The 18,677-nt window shown below is 45.5% G+C and overlaps 1 protein-coding gene across 2 annotated transcripts in view; it reads right to left on the bottom strand.

Moving 5' to 3' along the window:
- PARVA (parvin alpha) overlaps positions 1 to 18,677 on the bottom strand; it is a 145,507-nt gene that overhangs the window by 13,526 nt on the left and 113,304 nt on the right. For both annotated transcript variants that reach the window (XM_014844161.3, XM_070491139.1), the window contains exons 5-10: positions 15,489 to 15,629; positions 9,958 to 10,073; positions 6,378 to 6,436; positions 3,714 to 3,733; positions 2,293 to 2,354; positions 1,504 to 1,572 (exon numbers count right to left, since the gene is read on the bottom strand). In XM_014844161.3, the coding sequence (XP_014699647.1) occupies positions 1,504 to 1,572; positions 2,293 to 2,354; positions 3,714 to 3,733; positions 6,378 to 6,436; positions 9,958 to 10,073; positions 15,489 to 15,629 (467 nt within the window). The remainder of the gene's footprint in view (positions 1 to 1,503; positions 1,573 to 2,292; positions 2,355 to 3,713; positions 3,734 to 6,377; positions 6,437 to 9,957; positions 10,074 to 15,488; positions 15,630 to 18,677) is intronic.

The following is an 18,677-nucleotide window of genomic DNA, read 5'->3' as shown; positions in this document are numbered from 1 at the left end:
GACACCGGGAGAGCAGGCCCCAGCGTCTGCGTCAAAATCAAGGCCCTCCCACTGAACTGGTTAACTGGGCCCCATTCTGGGTGTGGCTGGAATGGGCTGAGAATAAAGGAATCCAATCTGTCAGCTCAGGGGAGGACCCTGGGTTAGGGTCAGGCGTCCTTGTGTTACTGACAGCTCTGAGAGCCACTGACTTTGCTCCCACTCCCGACTGCTGGTCTCCTGACTTGGTGGTAAAGCGTGCAGACAGATGTGAGATGCGCCTGTCAGCAGAGACTCCCTGTCATAGCACTCCCTGCCTGTAAACACTGAAGTGAACGTTCCAGAGCTCCTTCTAGCCCCCTCGAGGAAGCATCACTTTTCCAGAGTGTTCCCTCTCTCCCAAAAGAGTCTATGAAGCTCACTCTGCAGCGTCCAGACACACTCAGGTAGAGTTCAGCCACAGACCCGGGAAGTGCCTTTCAAAATAGCAGGAGATGCCCACGAGCTCAAAAGAAAAGCACTTCGGAAGTTCATCACGAAGGAAAGGAGGCTGAGTTTCCTTGAACCACATGACATGGTCAAAAATAGTCAAATATCAGCAATTTCGTATGGTTCAACCTAAACAGATTAACATCTCGTATTGATGTTAAAATTGCCTGAATGTGATAACTGTATTATGACTATGTAAGAGAATGTATTTGTTCTTAAGAGATGTATACAGATCTTCCTCAGCTTACGATCTGGTTACATCCTGATAAACCCATTGTAAGTTGAAAAATCATAAATCGAAAATGCATTTAATACATCTAACCTACCGAAGCTTGGCCTCGCCCACCTTAAATGTGCTCAGAACACTTACATTAGCCTACGGTTGGGCAAAACCATCTAACACAAAGCCTATTTTATAATAAAGTGTTGAATATGTCGTGTAATTCATTGAGCACTGTGCTGAAGGTGAATACAGAATGGTTGTGCAGGTATGGAATGGTTGAAAGGATATGGGTCGTTTACCCCTGTGGTCGCGTGCCTGATCAGGAGCCGCGGCTCGCTGCCGCTGCCCAGCATCACAAGAAGGATAGTACCACATATCACCAGCCCGGGAAAAGATCAGAATTCTAAATTCTAAGTACGGTTTTTACTGAACATGTATAGCTTTTGCACCATCATAAAGTCAAAAAATCCTAAGTCAAAACATCGTAAGTTGGGGACTGTGTATACTGAAGTATTTAGGAGTGGAGAGGGAGAAAAAAACCCCAAACGTGGCCAAATGTTAACAATTGGTGTGCGTGGGTGAGGAGTATATGGGTATCCATGATAATATTCTTACAACTTTTCAAAATAAAAAATTGGAAAAAATTCAGAGAAATTCCATGTAGTTCACCCCCCCCCCGCCCCCCAGCAGAATGGAACTCCCCTCCCTCCCAGAAAAGTTCAGGGTCAGCTGGAGAGCCCTGCGGGCAGTGGGGGGATGGGGCTGTCAGCAGGGCCCTGCCCCGCCACCCTGCACCCGGGGCTGTCACTCACCTGGGTTTCCAGTTCTGTGACCTCCAGGTTCAGTTTATTCAGGTGCTTGTTCACAAACGTGATGAGCGTCTGAAAGAGAAGCACAGCCGGGAACTGAGATGGAGACTCTCGCCACGCCAGGCCCTGCAGCCGCCTCTGCAACTCCACCATGAGGACAAGGACCGGCGAGAAGAGTGCTCTCGGCTGGCCTGGATCACTGTACTGAGCTGAGAGGACGAGCAGCCTGTGGGGCTCTTCCTGCAGAGCCCGAGTTCCCGGGAAAGGATGCGCCCTGGCATTTGCAGCCCCATACACTGTGTGGTTCAAATAGCCAGTGTCAGGACTGTGATGGGAGCGGGGAGTCCTGAGAGGCAGAACGATAGGTGCAGGGTTAGGGGGCCGAGGGGCAATTAGGAAGTGGGCCAGAGAAGAAATGACCCACTGGGTGCCTCCTCCCAGGCTCTTCCTAGGTGCAGGTGCCTGTGCCCGGGAAGACAGAGGGAGGGCTGTGTGAGGAGGCAGGGACGGCCAGGGGTTCAGTGCAGGTGGGAAGACAGGGTGCTTGTAGTCTCGGAACCCCCAAGGGACACTTTCATCCTGATGCGAGAAGAAAGGGACTGGATAAAGTATCCAGTGGGAACAAGACACGTAAAACAGACATCCAGCGGGACTGCCCCGTGCTTGCAGAGATCTGGTGATGACACCAGTTTCAGGAAGCTTGCAACCTGCAGGTGTGGGTTTCCCTAACGTTTTGCCACATCTTGCTCCCCTCCCTCCCTAACTCCCTCCTCCCAGGCCCCTTTTCCCCACCTTTTTCACCACGTTGAGCTTGTCCGGCGCGTGGTCGAACAAGGTGTCGAAGGCATCACGTTCTGAAGAGGAAAATGTGAAGGGGAGCAGAGAGCTGACTCCTGGTGGGGTCCCCACCCAGGTCCCAGCCTCAAGCCTTTAAAGGCCACGTGCTCAGCTCTAGACGGGACTTCTTTGGAGTATGAGACTGTGCTGGGAACTCGGGAAGCTGGCTTTTGGGCAGACATTTGGGGCTGAGTCTCACCGTTGGGGCCTTTTTCTCCGCGTGTGTGTGTGTGTGCATGCGCGTGCGCCCACCCTCTACGTCAACCCTCTTTTGGGCCGGGTTTGGGGGCCCTGATGGCAGGTTGACTTCGGATTGGTCATCTCTGCACTATTTGTATTCCATTACATCCTGATTTAGTCATGATTCTAAAGTGTTTCTGAAGCTTTTTGGAGGTAGAATGTTATCCAAATATCGAATCACTTCACCCTTTAATTTTCAAAACCAAGTCGTCCAAGACCAACATTCTGGTAGAGGGCAGAGATGAGCAAACTGGGCACCAGGGAGCCCAGCATAGGATGCGAGCGCCTCCTCCTGAGATCTGGCCACCTCAACCCTTTGCGCCTTGGTTTCCTCTTCTACCAAATGCCATTCAAAAAATGACCCCCCCCCCCGAGTTGTGTCATGAGGATGAAAGACAACAATATACATGTGTGTGTGCTCTGTACACTCTGAAGTTTCTGTTGATCTGAGTTATTAGCACTATTGGAATATTTCAAAATATTATCCATAGTAAATACAGGATCATGGAAAGTAGCAAAGCCATGCCCCCTGCAGGCATTCTCCGTGCTACAGCCGCATGTTCTGCAAACTGAGAGCTGATGCAGTGGAGGGGATCTGAGCGGGAGGAATCTGGGGCTGGGAGGGTTTGTGGTCCTGGGGTCTGCCTTTCTGACTCTTGCACCGAAGGGTAAATCTGAGACAGCCAGGAAGGTGATTGTGAGCTCCGATATTCACAAACTTTATAAACAAACCCAAAGTTCTGAGAAATGGGAGAGGTAGGAGGTGTGATGAGGGAAGAGGGAGAAGGCAGCTTCTAGAAGGGCTGGGCAGGGTCGGGAGAGTCCTCAGCATGTAGATACGCTTTTTCCTTTACTGCCACAATACACTTAGACCAAGACTGCCCTGCAGATGCCCAGGACTGGTCGGGAAGCCCAGCAATGTCAATGGTGTGGTTACTTGCAAGAGGACTGTGCAGTCGTGGTACGCTTTCCTCTTCCCACGAGTAAGCGGATCCTCCCTGCCAAGCAGCCCCGTCAGCAGGCTGGTGCAGACGCTCTGCAGGGAGCAAGCTGGGCGCCTGCTCTTTCCAGCTGCTGCAGAATTAACTAGACCCCGGGGCAGCCACCGCACCAGAGGACAATCTTATGCAACTTACCATGCCTTCCAGAAAGAGCCCTGCAGGAAAGGGAGAAAGAAAACAGCATGACTCTCCTCTTCTCACCCTTGGTTGAAGAGCCCAAAAAGCTTCCTTGGCATTTTATTCTGCTCTCAGGCTCCAGTTATTGGTGGTCTTTACCACCTTACCACCCATTTTTTCCCTCTGCTATACAGATATACTGGTGTTTGTGCAAAGCCTGGTATAAATGATGCTTAAAGGACTTAAGCATCTTTCTTGAATAAAAGAAAGATGCCTTAAACAAAAATCTTAAGTTTCCTGCCTTAAATAAAATCACACTCTTGCTTACAGTTGAGAAAGAATATCAGACTCAGGGGTTCAAGATTCCCATCCACATTTCAGGAGCAGAGCTTGGCCACCACCCCAGTGTGGGACTTCACTGCCCAGGCTGCTGTGGGCATCTGCTTGGGGAGGTCAGGGTTGTATCTCTCCTGCCCGTCCTGGAATACCCACCAAGCTGCACTGCCGCTGAGCCAGGACAGGTTTTCTCAAAGAGGGCAGGAGCTGGACCCCACTCAGAGCAACGAGGCAGCAAAGCATTAAGAGCACCAGCATCAGAGACAGAGCACTGGGGCTTAAACCCCACTGAGCCGTTTGCTTGCTGTGTGACTGAGGGCAAGCTACCGACCCTCTGGGCTCCAGGTCTCTGATCTCTAAAGTGAGGATAATAATGGTAAACCCCTCAATAGGGTGTTGTGAGCATTAAATGATTTAATACGTAGACAGATTTTGGCATAATTCCTAATATTTAGTAAATGCTCAGTGAATTTTTCAACATGTTTTTTGTTCTTATTGTATTGGTTTATTCCAACTGTATATCTATTACCCACTAAATGATGACTTGTGGGGAGTGTACTAGAAAGAATAATGAACTTGGAATTAAGGTTGGATAGACCAACAATGGTCTCCTTCCCCACCTGTGTTTGGGCTGTGGGGTTTTAGGAGGTGTAATCATTGTTTCGTGGGTTTATTATGAACCTCAGTAGATATAAAAGGGTTTCATAAACCGCCCTATGTTGTCATTATAAGAGTTTGCATCCATGTTTATGTCTATGTGGCAAGATGGCAGAGAAAGACCATAGAAGGCACAACATACAGCTGAGAGTTTGTTCCACAAACGGAAACTTCCCTTGCCCTGATTTGGCAGCAGCGCGGACAAGCCCAGCAAAGGGTAGGGGAGGTGCAGGGCAGGACGGTGAGGAACTCTGCTCCTCTCCCAGCAGGCCTGACCCAGGCAGCCCCTGGTACATCCCAGGCCAAAGGTCAGTGTGCCTTGTAGATCAATTGCCAAGACTGGCACCTGGAGTTCAGAGAGGCTGCCTAATGGGGTCTCCACAGGCCATCAATGGGGCATCTTGGGAAGGTCCACTCCACACTCCTGTCCTGGGCCTGAAATGCCCACCCCCCTGGGCCAGTTTTTTTTTGGTGAGGAAGATTAGCCCTAAGCTAACATCTATTGCCAATCTTCCTTTTTTTTCCCTCTTCTCCCCAAAGCCCCAGTACATAGTTGTAGGTCATTCTAGTTCTTCCATGTGGGATGCCACCACAGCATGGCTTGATGAGCAGTGTGTAGGTCTGCACCCAGGATCTGAACCGGCAAACCCCAGGCTGCCGAAGCAGAACCCATGAACTTAACCACTGGCCTGCGGGGCTGCCCCCACCCCCCACCTTGGGGCCGTTTTTAAGTCACATGCACTGGGTGGTCCAGACAGACAGTGTCTTGGACCCCTGTCAGCCATGACTGGGCAGGGGGATGAGTTTCCTGGAGATTGGGCGAAGCTTGGAAGATGCAGGTCAACTGTGACGGGGAAAAGTCAGGAAAGAAAGCCATGAAAGGCAAGTGAAAGGGGGATGGTCATTACCACTTGAATCCTCACAATCTCTCTGGTTAGGAAGATGCTCTCTGCTCCAGAGATGAAGAAACCAAGGTCAGAGAGCGTAAGGGGCTCACTGGTGACTAAGCGGCAGAGACTGCATTTGAACTCAAGTCGGGCTGGCTGATAGGTCCCTGATCTTCCCGCTTCGCTCTTGTTCAAGGGAACACAGAAGTTGGGGGTGCATGGGAGGCTGAAAAGGAACTCTTGCCAGTGATCTCAAAACCACACACACCATCTTGCTCTTTCTGCTTGAGAACAAAACTCGTCTTCCCCATGGCAAACACCCTACAGGTTCTGATATTCCAACTGCTTGACATAAATGAAGAAAAACACAAAACACTACTCCACCGCTCGAAGGTAGACAGGGGCTTTCTGGGTCGTGGCACATGACCAAATAAATCAGATTCAGAAAAGGAAGAAAAACGCCCTTTTGAAGGTTAACAATTTAAATTCAACCCCATGTTTATGGCATGACGATTTCATGCTGGTTGGCTTTTTTGGGCACACTTTTTCCTGGACTGCCACAAAATTAGAATTTTTCAATCACTGCTAATTCCCTCTCCCCACTTCCCCACCCAAGTTGGTACCTTAAGCATCAAGAGGCATGTTTTGAATGCATGGAAAAGGCTAAACCATAATCATTGGCTGAAGTCTAATCCCTCTTGCAATCCCAATAAATGAAAACTAAATATCAGCAAATGGATGAATTTTGGAGAAACATCTGTGTTCCATTACAGAATCGCTGGCAACAATGGTGTTGACATACTCTGTGTTACCAGTTATTTCCTCTTGGATTTGCCGAGACTGGAGGATTCCTTCTCGTTTCTGAAATGGGGGTAGGGAGAAGGGTTGGGAGGAGGAGAGAAAAATATGCTTTAAAAAAATAGAAAAAATGTATTCGCATTCCTGTTATTGAGAAAGTAACTGATGTTTAAGACACGAATCCAGAGACAAGATACTGCTAGAAGGGAAACGAGGCCCCTCGTTTCCCGGGACCGGACTGTACCATTTGTCCTTAAGTGCAATTAGTGTTTAGTCCAAACAAGTAGGCTGTTTCTTGGATGGTGAATCTTTTCTTTCTTTATTGGAAGACATTCTGCTGGAAGCAAACTGTTTGCCTCCTGGAGTAATCCACAGTAAACCAAATGGAAATGAAGGCCAGGGTGTGTCTGCCCTCCAGCTGGGGCCACAGAGACAAGCTGAGAAACACATTTAGCTGGGGGTCTGGGGTGGAGGAACTGAGGCCAACTTGGAGAATTCAAATACAGGGAGAGCTGTTGTGTTTTTTAATGAATAAAGGAGCTTTTAAATAAGTAGTACTGTCCTCAGGTAACTAGCTTACTCTCTGAGAAAAGGGCAAACAATTTGGAGCCTGGGCCATTCATCTACCCATCCACCCATCCACCCATCCACCCATCCATCCATCCACCCATCCACCCACCCCTTCCCGTCAATTCATCCTGTCTCTTGTTTATTTTATCAATCAATACTTTCTAAGTACAAGCCCCTGTGCTGGACTTGGAGCAAATACTATGGAACGTGTGTCATAGTTTCTGGCCTCGAGGAACTTAAGAGTAAAATGAGATAGATGAAGCAGTATGTGAGCTTTCCCCAAAACAGAGTTTATGCCTGATATCCCAGCTCAGTTATTAGTAGGATCTCCTTTCATTTTCAAAAGTGTCATGGATAATAAATTACATGGTCACCCTATGCAGAGAGGAGGTGCTGAATGCAGGCACTTTCAGCCGGGATGGTCAGGGAACCCTTCCAAGGGAAGGGGTCCTTGAGCTGGAACTTAAAGGATAGGACTTGGCTGGACATAGAGCAGAGGCCGTTGCAGTGGGAGGACTGGCCCGAGCAAAAAGACACAGTCAAGAGAGCACAAATGTGTTCAGGAGGCTGTTTGTAGGAGGGTGCCAATAGTCAATGGGGAATCAATCGAGTGCTGGTTTGGAGTTTAAAGCTCATTGTGCAGGCGTGGGAGTCAACACAGGAGTGTTAGGATTCAGGAAGACCTTCAGATGGGCCTAAGGAGGGAGATTCATTTTATTAGGTCCCTTCACAGTCAGTTACCAGACACTTAGACGGTCTGGGCATGGAAAGCAATTGTCAGAGAAAATTCCTCTTCCATGAAAGCTGAGATGATTGTCAAGAAGGAGCCTCCAAGCATTGGTGTCTCAACTGAAACCTGCCTTCTTGACCCTCCTGTCAAAACTTCTAGAACCTTCTCTTCACATTCCCAATAGCCATAGCATCTAGTGTCCTTGCAAAATACTTTTACAGAAGGAAAGGCAAAGCTGGATAAAGGCCAAGAGTGTATCTGGATTAGATTAAGAAGAATGGACTATCAAAGCAAAAAGAAAGTAAGGGAAAAAAATAAAGATAACATTTAAAGGAGATCCAGTGAGGATAAATCCGGGCTTTTTCCAAATTCAGCTTCAACATATGCAAAATGTTCACATGGGGCTAATGGAATCTGTGTCCTTGTCTTATAAAGCCATTCACAGACGTAAAACCTCATCTTCAACTTCATGCAGAATTAAATGCTTTTATACAGAATGGAAAAGAAATCTGGCTTAAATAACCCCTTGCACAGCATCCTGATTCACCTCGATCCATTATCTGTTCCCTAAAGAGCTCTCTCTCGTTCGGTCAGTGACTCACGGCCAATTCTGAGTCCTGCTTCTGTGCCTGTTTGACTTGATAAAGCAAAAACACCCCATAAAACCTGACAGGCATGGATGCTATTTTATGAAACGCATCCTCTTTCCTCCCTCAAGCTAACAAAACTGCCTACAGGAGAAATTAAACCAGCAACAGCCTTCTGATGGCCTATAATTGAGCTCAAAATAAGGCATGAGATGTGGGCTTGCAGGGTCCACTGTTTCAAAATAGGAGCCCCACCTCCCCTCCTGTTCAAATCTAGAATCATAGTTTTAAAAAATATAATGAAATGGATTCACACATTATTGATTGGTAAAAATAACACAGTAGAGATGGCCTGGATTCACTAGGAAGATGCATGGACCGGGATGCTATGGGCTGGCCACATAGCCATAGCAGACACGAAATGCTTAGCACCGTGCTTGACACAGCTGAGTGCTCAATAAATGAGGCCAATTCGTCCCTTTCAGTCAGCTGCACTTAGTGTCTGAACCACACACACTGACTATGGGCTTCTGATAGCCCCTCTGCTGCTTCTGTGTAGCCTTATCTCTTGAGAGACAGGGCCAAGGTGTCATATTCCTACCACAGACCCTTGACGTTCAGCAAGTTAAGTACCCAGAAGGTGTATAAGAAATACTTTTTCATCAGAGCGTAACTGAGCAACTGATTAAGCAGCACCCCCATGCCCTCCTCCCCTCCCATTAACTTCTGATCCTTGAAAGCTCAGCTCAAAGACCTTTTGTCCCAGAAAGTGGCTTGGCCTGGCCTGGCCAAGCAAGGCCTACCCAGACCTCATGGCTCTTTCTCACCAAGGGATGGCAGAGCTGCCATATTGTTCTCTCTTCTGGAACCCTGGATAACCCTGGATACCCAGCAAGCTGCTTATAAGAGGAATTCTCCCTTGCAGCATGTTTATTTGGAAAAGAACAGAAAGAAGCAAACAAAATGATGACCTTTTGCTAAGCGGGCATAAAGTTGGAAAATAAAATTAAATTTGAGCATCTAATGGGGTTAGGAGCAGAGTGAGATAGTCACGGGGCGAGAGCACACCCTCATTGTGGAAATTACACAGCCATATGTGAATGGAAATTCCATCCAACAATCTGGAAAAGATGACTTGAGATCCCAGCTGCACTGCTCCGGGCGGGTGAAAAGCAGCCGTGCCCTCAACACAGACACGGCCAGTCAGGGTCTCTCAAACACACAGGCACGCACGCATGCATGCCTCATGTGCACAGATATCCATCTCTTCCCAGTACCTGTGTATCATTTAACCAAAAAATGATGATTCTGCATGACTTTCAGGGCACACACACACACAGAGACATCTTCCCTCCAATCCTACTACACATGCTCACAAACACACACACCACACACCCTCAAATACCCATCACACGGACACCCTCCTGACAAAGGCATGTAAAGCCCAGACACATGCCCACGCAGGGCCATCCCATACACAAGCACACACTCTTCCCCCCTTTGCACACATATCTGGGATAAGCCCCACGCACCAGAAAGCTCACTCACATGCCGTCCAACACAGAGCACAGCCAAAGACACTCAGCCTTCGTTCAGCTGTCCTTCCAATGAGCCCCCCAGTGTGCCTTGGCTCTCACAGGAACTCAGCCTCCACACCTCTTTAAGGGCATAGGTGTTTGCAGTGGTATCTCTCTTACCTGGACCACAACCACTTGGATGGAAACATGGTCTGGGAGGCGGATTGGTGCCCGGAAATACTGGGACAGAGCAACCAGCAGATGCAAGATGGCTACCAGGCTCTTGGCATGAACAGCTGAAAGAAAAGATGATTTAGAACTTAGAGAATCTTCTTCTAGGTTCTAGGCAGATATAAGCAGATATTCAAAGCGCAGCAGGACCATACCCAGTGCCCCTCTCATCCCACCCCTGTGGGTCAGGGGACACTCTTGGTCATCACAGGCCTTACCCTAGGCCCCCTCAGTCCTTGGCCGGGTCCCATGGATCTTCTTCTTGGGTCGTGTTATCGCTAGATTTCCAGTGTAGTACCTCTCCACTCTAACCCAAGGTTCCCACTGGGACCCTGACCATGGCTGAATTCTGAGCTCAGATCAGCCCTCTGCCACTCCATGTTCTTGTTGACTCTCTTCTAATACCATGAGCCCATCTGCTCTGCACCCCCTCTCACTTCCCATCTGACTGTGAACTCTTTGGGTTATAACCACCACCCTTGTCCCAAGGCTCTACACATGGCAGGCCCTCAACAAATGGACACTGAGCCACGAACACTGGACCCCTTTCTTTGTTCAGGGCTTTAAGATCCCCGGAGGAAGGTCTGAGAGACATCTAAAGGGCTTTGTTGCTTTCTTGAGTGCCATGTATGGTCAATGTACAAAATGCCTCTTGGGGAATAGCTGGGAGGAGACCTTCATGACCTAGTTGGCTTCTATAACTACCAAGCTATGTGCTGGATGTTAAGCTACTTAAGCTAGAGAAGGCTAGGCAACTGTTCAGGTTGAAGTTCTCACAGTAGATGAGAGGAGAAAAAGACTGTGACGTAATGGGGTTGACACAGGGTCAGGCAGGCGGGAGCTCGAGTTCCGACTTGACAACTCTACCATCTCTTTACTGCCTACGTGACCCTGGGTAGGCTACTCAAGCCTCTGAGCCTCAATCTGCTCAACTTCACAAATGGGGCTAACAGTACCTATGCAGAAATACAGTTGTAAGAATTTCCAGAGATAATATAGGCAAAGCTCCCAGCACATAGCAGCTGCCTAGGAATGGCTGATATTTTTTATTAGAACTTATGAGAAAGTGCTTGGCACTTAGGCAATTAAACCACTACTTTCTCCCCTTTCTTTCTCAGAAAAGGGAAGATTCACCAGATACTTTACCTGCCTTCAAAGTCCTACCAGCCTCGTGGCTCTTCATTGCAGGGGGCATTTAAGGAAAGAACAAAAAATGCCCATTGTGTGTACTTAGCATGAACTGGGCCCATTATTGGGGTGTCACTCTGCCTGCCTAAGGATCAATGAGTCTGCTGCAACGGAAGCTTTGAAAAATCACTAGGAAAAGGAAATGATGCAGACATTCCTTAGGAACTCTTTACAGTTTCTCCTTATCATCACTACTTTAAAGAAGGCTTTCCACCGACCATGACCAGCAGCGCAATATCACCATTAAATGGCAGATGAACGGCTCCCATCTCCTAGCCTTCCAGAAGAAGGTTTCAGTTCTGGGCTTTTGGGCACTGTCAACTAGTTTCACCCTTAAAAAAGGCTCCTGGCATGGGACTGACCCACTGACATGGTGCGCTCACTGACAGAGGCAAAATCCAGCTCTGCTCCTCTGATCAGAAGTGCCACACCAGTGGTCCAGGCCCTGAGGCTTGTAAGGACATTTGCTACCTCTCCCTCTCTTAATGATAAAATATAATGCTGGAAAAGCTGTGCTCACAGAGGTTGTTCTTACACACTGATGACAGTGTCTGTTATTTCAACTGCCTTGGTAAAGCAATACAGAGCTATAGCATAAGCACCACACAGACGTCAGACTCTTTCAAGGAGAGCTCTGTCCTCCTGGGGAGTTTTTCAAAAGAAAGAATTATACAGTTACTCTCTTTCTCTCTCTCTCTCATACACACATATGCTACATGTTCAAAGATATTAATTATTGTGTAATATATTATCATTTTTTAAAAATTTGGGAAACACATATCCAATAGCAAGAGGGTGGTTTAGACCAGTGGCTTTCAAATTTTTTTTTTTTTATTATGCAGAGAAACCCTTTGTTTTAAAAGCCATGAGACAAAACTGATGAAAGAAGTACAAGCACTCTGGTCCCTGAGTCCCACCTACAGCCCCTCACAGCTGCTGTTCTTCTCATCAAGGATGTCTGAGTTTTCCCTTGCAAATCTTTAAGTTGGGCCAAGCATGGTTTAATAGTGTCTGCTTTAATAAATTATGGTATGCCTAGAGAATGGAATAGTTCGCATGCATTGAAAATCATTGTTAAAAGAACCGGAAATCAGCAATTCTAAAAGTCCCATGCACCCCTATGTTCATTGCAGCATTATTTACAATAGCCAAGATGTGGAAGCGCCTAAGTGCCCATCAACTGATGATTGGATAAAGAAGATGTGGTATATACATACAATGGAATATTACTCAGCCATAAAAAAGGATAAAATCGTCCCATTCACAACAACATGGATGGACCTTGAGGGTATTATGTTAAGTGAAATAAGCCAGATAGAGAAAGACAATCTCTGTATCACTCCACTCACATGTAGAAGCTAGACATATAGACAAAGAGAATTGATTGGTGGTTATCAGGGGAAAGGAGGGGTGGGAGGTGGGCACAAAGGGTGAAGTGGTGCACCTGCAACACGACTGACAATGTACAAGTGAAATTTCACAAGGTTGTAAACTATCATAATCTCAATAAAAAGTTAAAAAAGGACAATGTAGCTATAAATATTAATAATGTAATGTTAAAGAGAAACAATAGAATAATATAAATACACATATTGATGGATGTGCACATGGGTACAAATACTTGTACATGCGTGTTTATGTACACATATACATCTATGTATACACACATGCTCACACATGGACGCACACGCATGCATGCACACAAGCATGTACTTGTGGCCAAGGCTTGGAAAGAAATATAAAAAAAAAATGAAAATAGTTATTCTAGAGCGGAAAGATGGTTTTTTTTTTCCTATCTCAAAATCTTCTTTAGAATAAAGATATGTTATCTTTTCAGTTAAGAAAAATTCTAACAACTTTTGCATATTTGGGTACCCTCCTCCCGCCATCTCTCAACATGTCTCCTGGGAGTTTTCTCCCTGATGCTAGACAGAAGCCAGGGCCTCTGTGCTCCTGTGCTCAAGTCAGGATGGAAACGTGCAGAATGAGAGCAGGGCCAAGACTCGGAAGTGTCATCCTAGGGCTGGAAAACCGTTTCAAAGGAGCTGCCAAGTTAGAAACAATCCTCCCAACGTGAATTGTGGTAGAAACAGAAATTGGCATAATTTTTTTGGAGACAACTTGACATTAGATGTTATTTAAATCTCTTTTAATTTATCTGTATTTCCCAAATTTTCAATGATAACAATTATTATTGTGAATAAAAAAAAGAGAAAGGAAGAATTCCCTAAAGTCCTGGATCGAGGACCTTGGTGAGTCAGCAGCTGTCCCGGCCACCTGTATCCTGATGAGCAAGATGACGCCACGTCCTCAGCAGCAGCCAGGGAAGATAGCTCAGAGAGGAGTGGTCGGAGCCTCCCCAGGAGTGGGGCCTGCCACATTCCCTATAAACCACTGCCTTGTAAACAGGCCCAGTGCTTCTCAAAGCCCGGGGGCATTGCAAGGAGCTGGCCACCAAGATAATCATTCCCTCTGACCTAGAAATTCATCTGAGTTCTGGAAATCTATCTGCCGGGAATAATTTGAGAGAAGCAAAAAGAGATACAACCTAAGACATTCAACTTCGTACTACCTGATATTAGCAGTAGGCTGGCAGACATCCTAAAAGGATGAACGTCAACAAAGGGTTTAAGTTATCTATGGGTTATCTACCCCATGAGACAGAGCAGCTACCAAAAATTATAACTACGAAGACTACATGAGAATACAGAAGATATGTATAATACAATATGAGAAAGTAACAAAACACAAGAGTGTGTATGACTTCATCAAGTAAAAATATGCACTGATATGGACAGTAGTGGGCAAAAAACAAAAATAGCCAGAGAAGAGTGGTAATATGAGTGATTATTTTACTCATACGCATTTTCCTACAAAAATGAAAGTGAACATGAACCAAAACCAAATCATTCAAAGCCATTGAAGACAGTGGTCCTGATGTGGCTTTAAAAATTCCATTCTTCTATCTCAGTCTTTCCCAAACAGGGTTCCACGATAAGTTAAAACACGTTTTGTTTTGTTGTGTTTGGAGGGTTACATGGAGATGGCCCATATTCATCAAAGGAGTGGGAAATAGGGTCAAACACCATTCAGCAGGGGACTTCATTAGAGGACTTTAGTGCTTATGACGATTGAGGATTTCCAAAATGCAGATCCAGTTCCCAAACTAGAGATCAAGCCTCTTTTCTCTCCCCCACTGAACACTCTGCACATTCCTGGGACATGGGACAGCATCTGGGGCCCAAAGCCCTGGCCTCCCCGCCTCCCGTGCTCAGGTGTCACCCCCTGCCCGACACAGGATGTCTGTGCCCAGCGCCGTGCAAGGTAGCTGGTCACGCTGTGCAAAGGTATAATTCTCCTAAAGCGGGTACTTGGCGTCCGGCCTCCAATGTCGGATGTTAGAAACCTGCTGAAGAGATAGTCGCTCGCAGCTACTGGGGCCCTACAATGACGGGCGAAGATTCCCTTTTCTTTCCCGAGTTTGAAAGGTGTTTTTTTTTCGGGGGTTGGGGGTTCTGTGGAGATGTGCATTTTAAGTTGTACAAGTTGGATGCAGTAAGGTATAGTACTTAACTTTTTAATACTTAAGGGCAAAACCATAACCTAAATCCATAGTTTTATCAGTTACAAAGAACAAAGCAACTTTGGACTTCCCGTGGGAAATATGTTGTTGCTGCTGGATTCACCCAATCTGCTGATTTGACGTTGATTCTGACACGGACTCATTGAGTCCCATTAGACCCAGGCCCTTGAGACAGCATATGAATGAACCGTTTATACTTTCTGAGTCCCTTGAGCTGTATTAGCTGTGAAAACCTGCATTTTGAAATACAGTGCCTACAATCTCAGCCATATCTTTGCTCCTTCTGGAAAATAAGTGGGTGAGAGCAAGGGTGTGGGTTTTGGAACAGAGCCAATCCTTGCCCCCCAGCTTCTCAGCTGCCCCAACGTAGGGATCTCCGCTTCCTGAAGCCTCCACAAGCTGGAGACAACAGCTTTCTCAAAAGGTTGTGCTGGGATTCTGAAGTAGCTCAGTGAATATCAGTTTCCCTCCCCTTCCAACCTCTACAGACAGCCTTTTACAGAAAGGCACACTGGATTTCGACATTTTGCTATTTCCCCCAACAGTGTGCATGACAAGTTTTCGTTCCGAGAAAGGGCACCTCACACTCAAAGATAAATGGGTTTGCACGCACCCAGGGCCTGCCAGCTTACTGGTGGCTTCGTGGGGAAACCCCATGGTAGGGACACAGGCGTCACTTAACAGTCTCACTTCCCTTTGTAAAACTCACAGTCCACATTCCACTTGATGCTCCTGGGAGGAAGTTTCAGGGTCTCGTTGATCTTCTCCAACACAGTCTGCAGCTTTTGCTTCTGAGCAATCTCTGACTGGGTGACCTCGGCAACGTTCAGCTTCTCGCTCTCAAGCTTCTCTGGGGTGAGAAGGGAAAAGAGACCAGCTGTTATCTTCAGCCACAGACAACCCTAACTCACGCACTCATTCATTCACTCACCCATACGCATGCTCTCACACATTCACTCACTCGCTCAACAAATCTATACTGAGCACCTATAACGTGAGGGACACTGTGCTCCCCGCCCTTGTCCGATGGTGGCACTGGCAGCGCCAGTTTTGTGAAGACCTCATGATTGTGTCTTGAATCTCCAAATTATAAGATCCCGACTGCAGAAGTGGGGCCTTTAACCCAGCCTGTCACAATTTGAACTCTGTTCCGTCATTCTGGGTTTTTCTCTCTTCTTTTCAACTCTGCCTTCTCCAAGGTCATTTCTGTGCCCCACTTGGAATGCCTTTCATGCTTCCCCTGGGCAGCGGTCAAGTCCTTATCTAAGGCATTTTGTACATTCCTGCAGTACAATACATGTCATGCCAGATCACGTTTATCTGTTTTAAGCACCTTCTTTTCTTTTAAACCCGCCTGGAAGGTAACTTGTTTCATGTGTCCTATTTCATCAATTCGAAGGTGCACATTTTTTCCACATTTTAACATCCCTGAAATCAAGTTGTGTCTTAAAATTGATGGCATCCTACAACTGCCGTCACCCAGGGGGAAGAAAGAAGTCATCACTGCTTCCCTGTGCGTGAACTTGGTCACAGCTCTTCGTAGTGAGGTCACTTCCATGTCTCAGTATGCCTACTTGAACACTTTCAAAGAGCGGAAAGTCCAAATTCTAAGCAATCAGAAAGCACTGGGTAACAGTTTAATTGAAGTGTTTTTTCTTTTTCTGAGTGGCACTTACATAAGGATGTGTTTTAAAATCAGTGGTTCTTGTTGCAATGACACAACCCCTTGACACTTAAAGGCAAAAAAGTGTCTAATCATTTTTTAGTCTAGATTTACATTTTTACCTCTTAAAAAGAACAACTTTGGATTTCCAAAGGGAAACATGTTGTCTGCTATTGGATCCACCCAATTCACTTTCCGCAACTCATGCAAGGATTGATAGGACTCTGAAACATGTTTAAAACGTCTTTTCTCCCCATTTTTAAGGGTTGCTTACATTATTTATTTTATTTTTCAATAGTTGTAGCTTATCCAAGTTAAATGCGCCTTGGGTAAGTCTTTGCAGATGAGGTTGCCAGACAAGGAATTTCTGCAGGTTCGATGGATTTTGGAATTCTTTTCCACACCTTCATAGGATGGTCTCCAGCTGTTCTTATCTGTGATGGCCTGAATGTTAATCTCTCTCTTCCCTTTAGTTGCTTGAGGCCATCATTCTTTATTTCTAAAGTTCAGGGATTTAACAAGCATATATCTAAACATTTTCCTCTTGAATGTCAAACCTTGAAGAGACCCTGTGTGCCTTTTCCATTCTTAGGCTGTGAATTCGTATCTTGGATCCTTTCCTACTGAAGATATGACAAGTTGTTGTCATCTTACATTGCAATTACAATTTTGGTAGTTTGGTAGAGGCTGGGCCCAAACTCTAGGTTCAGGAAACTTCTGAAGCCTTATCTTGGCTCAGAGGAAAAGACTGCTGAGATACATTAGTGACAACTGTCTCAGGAGTGGGCTGGGGAGGTGAGGATGGAAGGAGTGGGAGCAGGAGGAACACTTTTTTTGCTAGCCCTGTTGTATTATATCATTGCCCATGAATTTTCATATGTATAATTTTCTTCTGACACTGGACTTCTTAGAATGAATAGCGTGGGTCTCTGTATCTGTTTTCTAGGTCAATATGTTTTTCTTGCACTGATGTCCATTTCGTTCTCATTTTTTAAAAATGCATTTTACACATTACCTACTGGAACGCTCACCGTTTCTCTGTTTTCACCAATATTTTTAAGTAGTCCATGATACTAAAATTATAAGCCATTCTTCCTAAAATTAAAAAAAAATTCTGTTTTTTTAGCATCTGGCGTTGCTTATTCAGAAGAGTTTTTATGGCTTTGCTTTATTTTTTTTTTTTTGCATTACTAATTCTTTAGAAAACGTAATTCTGCTTTACTTTTTCCACTTTGGTTAGTATGCTTTCGATTTATCTTCTTACAATGTTTTGTTGTTGGACATTTTATTTTAGGCATTGACATTGGTGTCACGTAGATTTGAGTAGAGAGAATATCTTGAAGTACCCCTTATTAACAATTTTAGGTGCATCTCTTCATGCTCATAAGACACACACAACAGAAAGAGGTTTTTTTCTGTCTGTCTCCGTTAACGAAAGCGAGATTACAGTTTGCACATTTTTCTGCTACTGCTTTTTTTTCCATTCAAACATATATCATGAGTATCTTTCTATGTCACTACATATGGGTATAACTATTTATTTATTTTTTTACCTTTTGACCACTTTTGCCCATTTTTGTCCATTCCCCCAAACTTCTCTGGCAACCACTAACCTGTTCTCTGTATTTATGAGCAAGTTTTTTGTTTGTTTTTAGATTCAACATATAAGTGAAATCATAAAGTATTTGTCTTTCTCTGTCTGTCTTATTTCACTTAGCAAATGCCCTCAAGGTCCATCCGTATTGTCACAAAGGGCAAGATTTCCTTCTTTCTTGTGTCTGAGTAATGTTTCATTGTGTATATATATCACATCTTCTTTATCCGTTCATCTACTGATGGACACTTGGGTTGTTTCTATACCTTGGCTATTGTGAATAATGCTGCAGTGAACATGAAGGTGCAGATTCAAGCCAATGGTTTTGTTTTCTTTGGATAAACTCCCAGAAGTGGAACTGCTGGATCATATGGAGGTTCCTCAAAATATTAAAAATAGAACTACCATATTGTTTTCCATAGTGGCTGCATCAATTTACATTCCCACCAACAGTGCACAAGGGTTCCCTTTTCTCCACATCTTCACGAACACTTGTTATTTCTTATCTTTCTGATAATAGCCATTCTAATAGTGCAAGGTGATATCTCATTGTAGGTTTGATTTGCATTTCCTTAACAATCAGTGATGTTGAGCATCTTTTCATGTACCTGTTGGCCATCTGTATGTCTTCTTTGGAAAAG

This window comes from Equus asinus, chromosome 20, assembly GCF_041296235.1.
Source record: "Equus asinus isolate D_3611 breed Donkey chromosome 20, EquAss-T2T_v2, whole genome shotgun sequence".
NCBI classification, from domain to species: domain Eukaryota; kingdom Metazoa; phylum Chordata; class Mammalia; order Perissodactyla; family Equidae; genus Equus; species Equus asinus.
The sequence above is the reverse complement of the archived record's forward strand: the minus strand, read 5'-3'. Positions and strand labels throughout refer to the sequence as shown.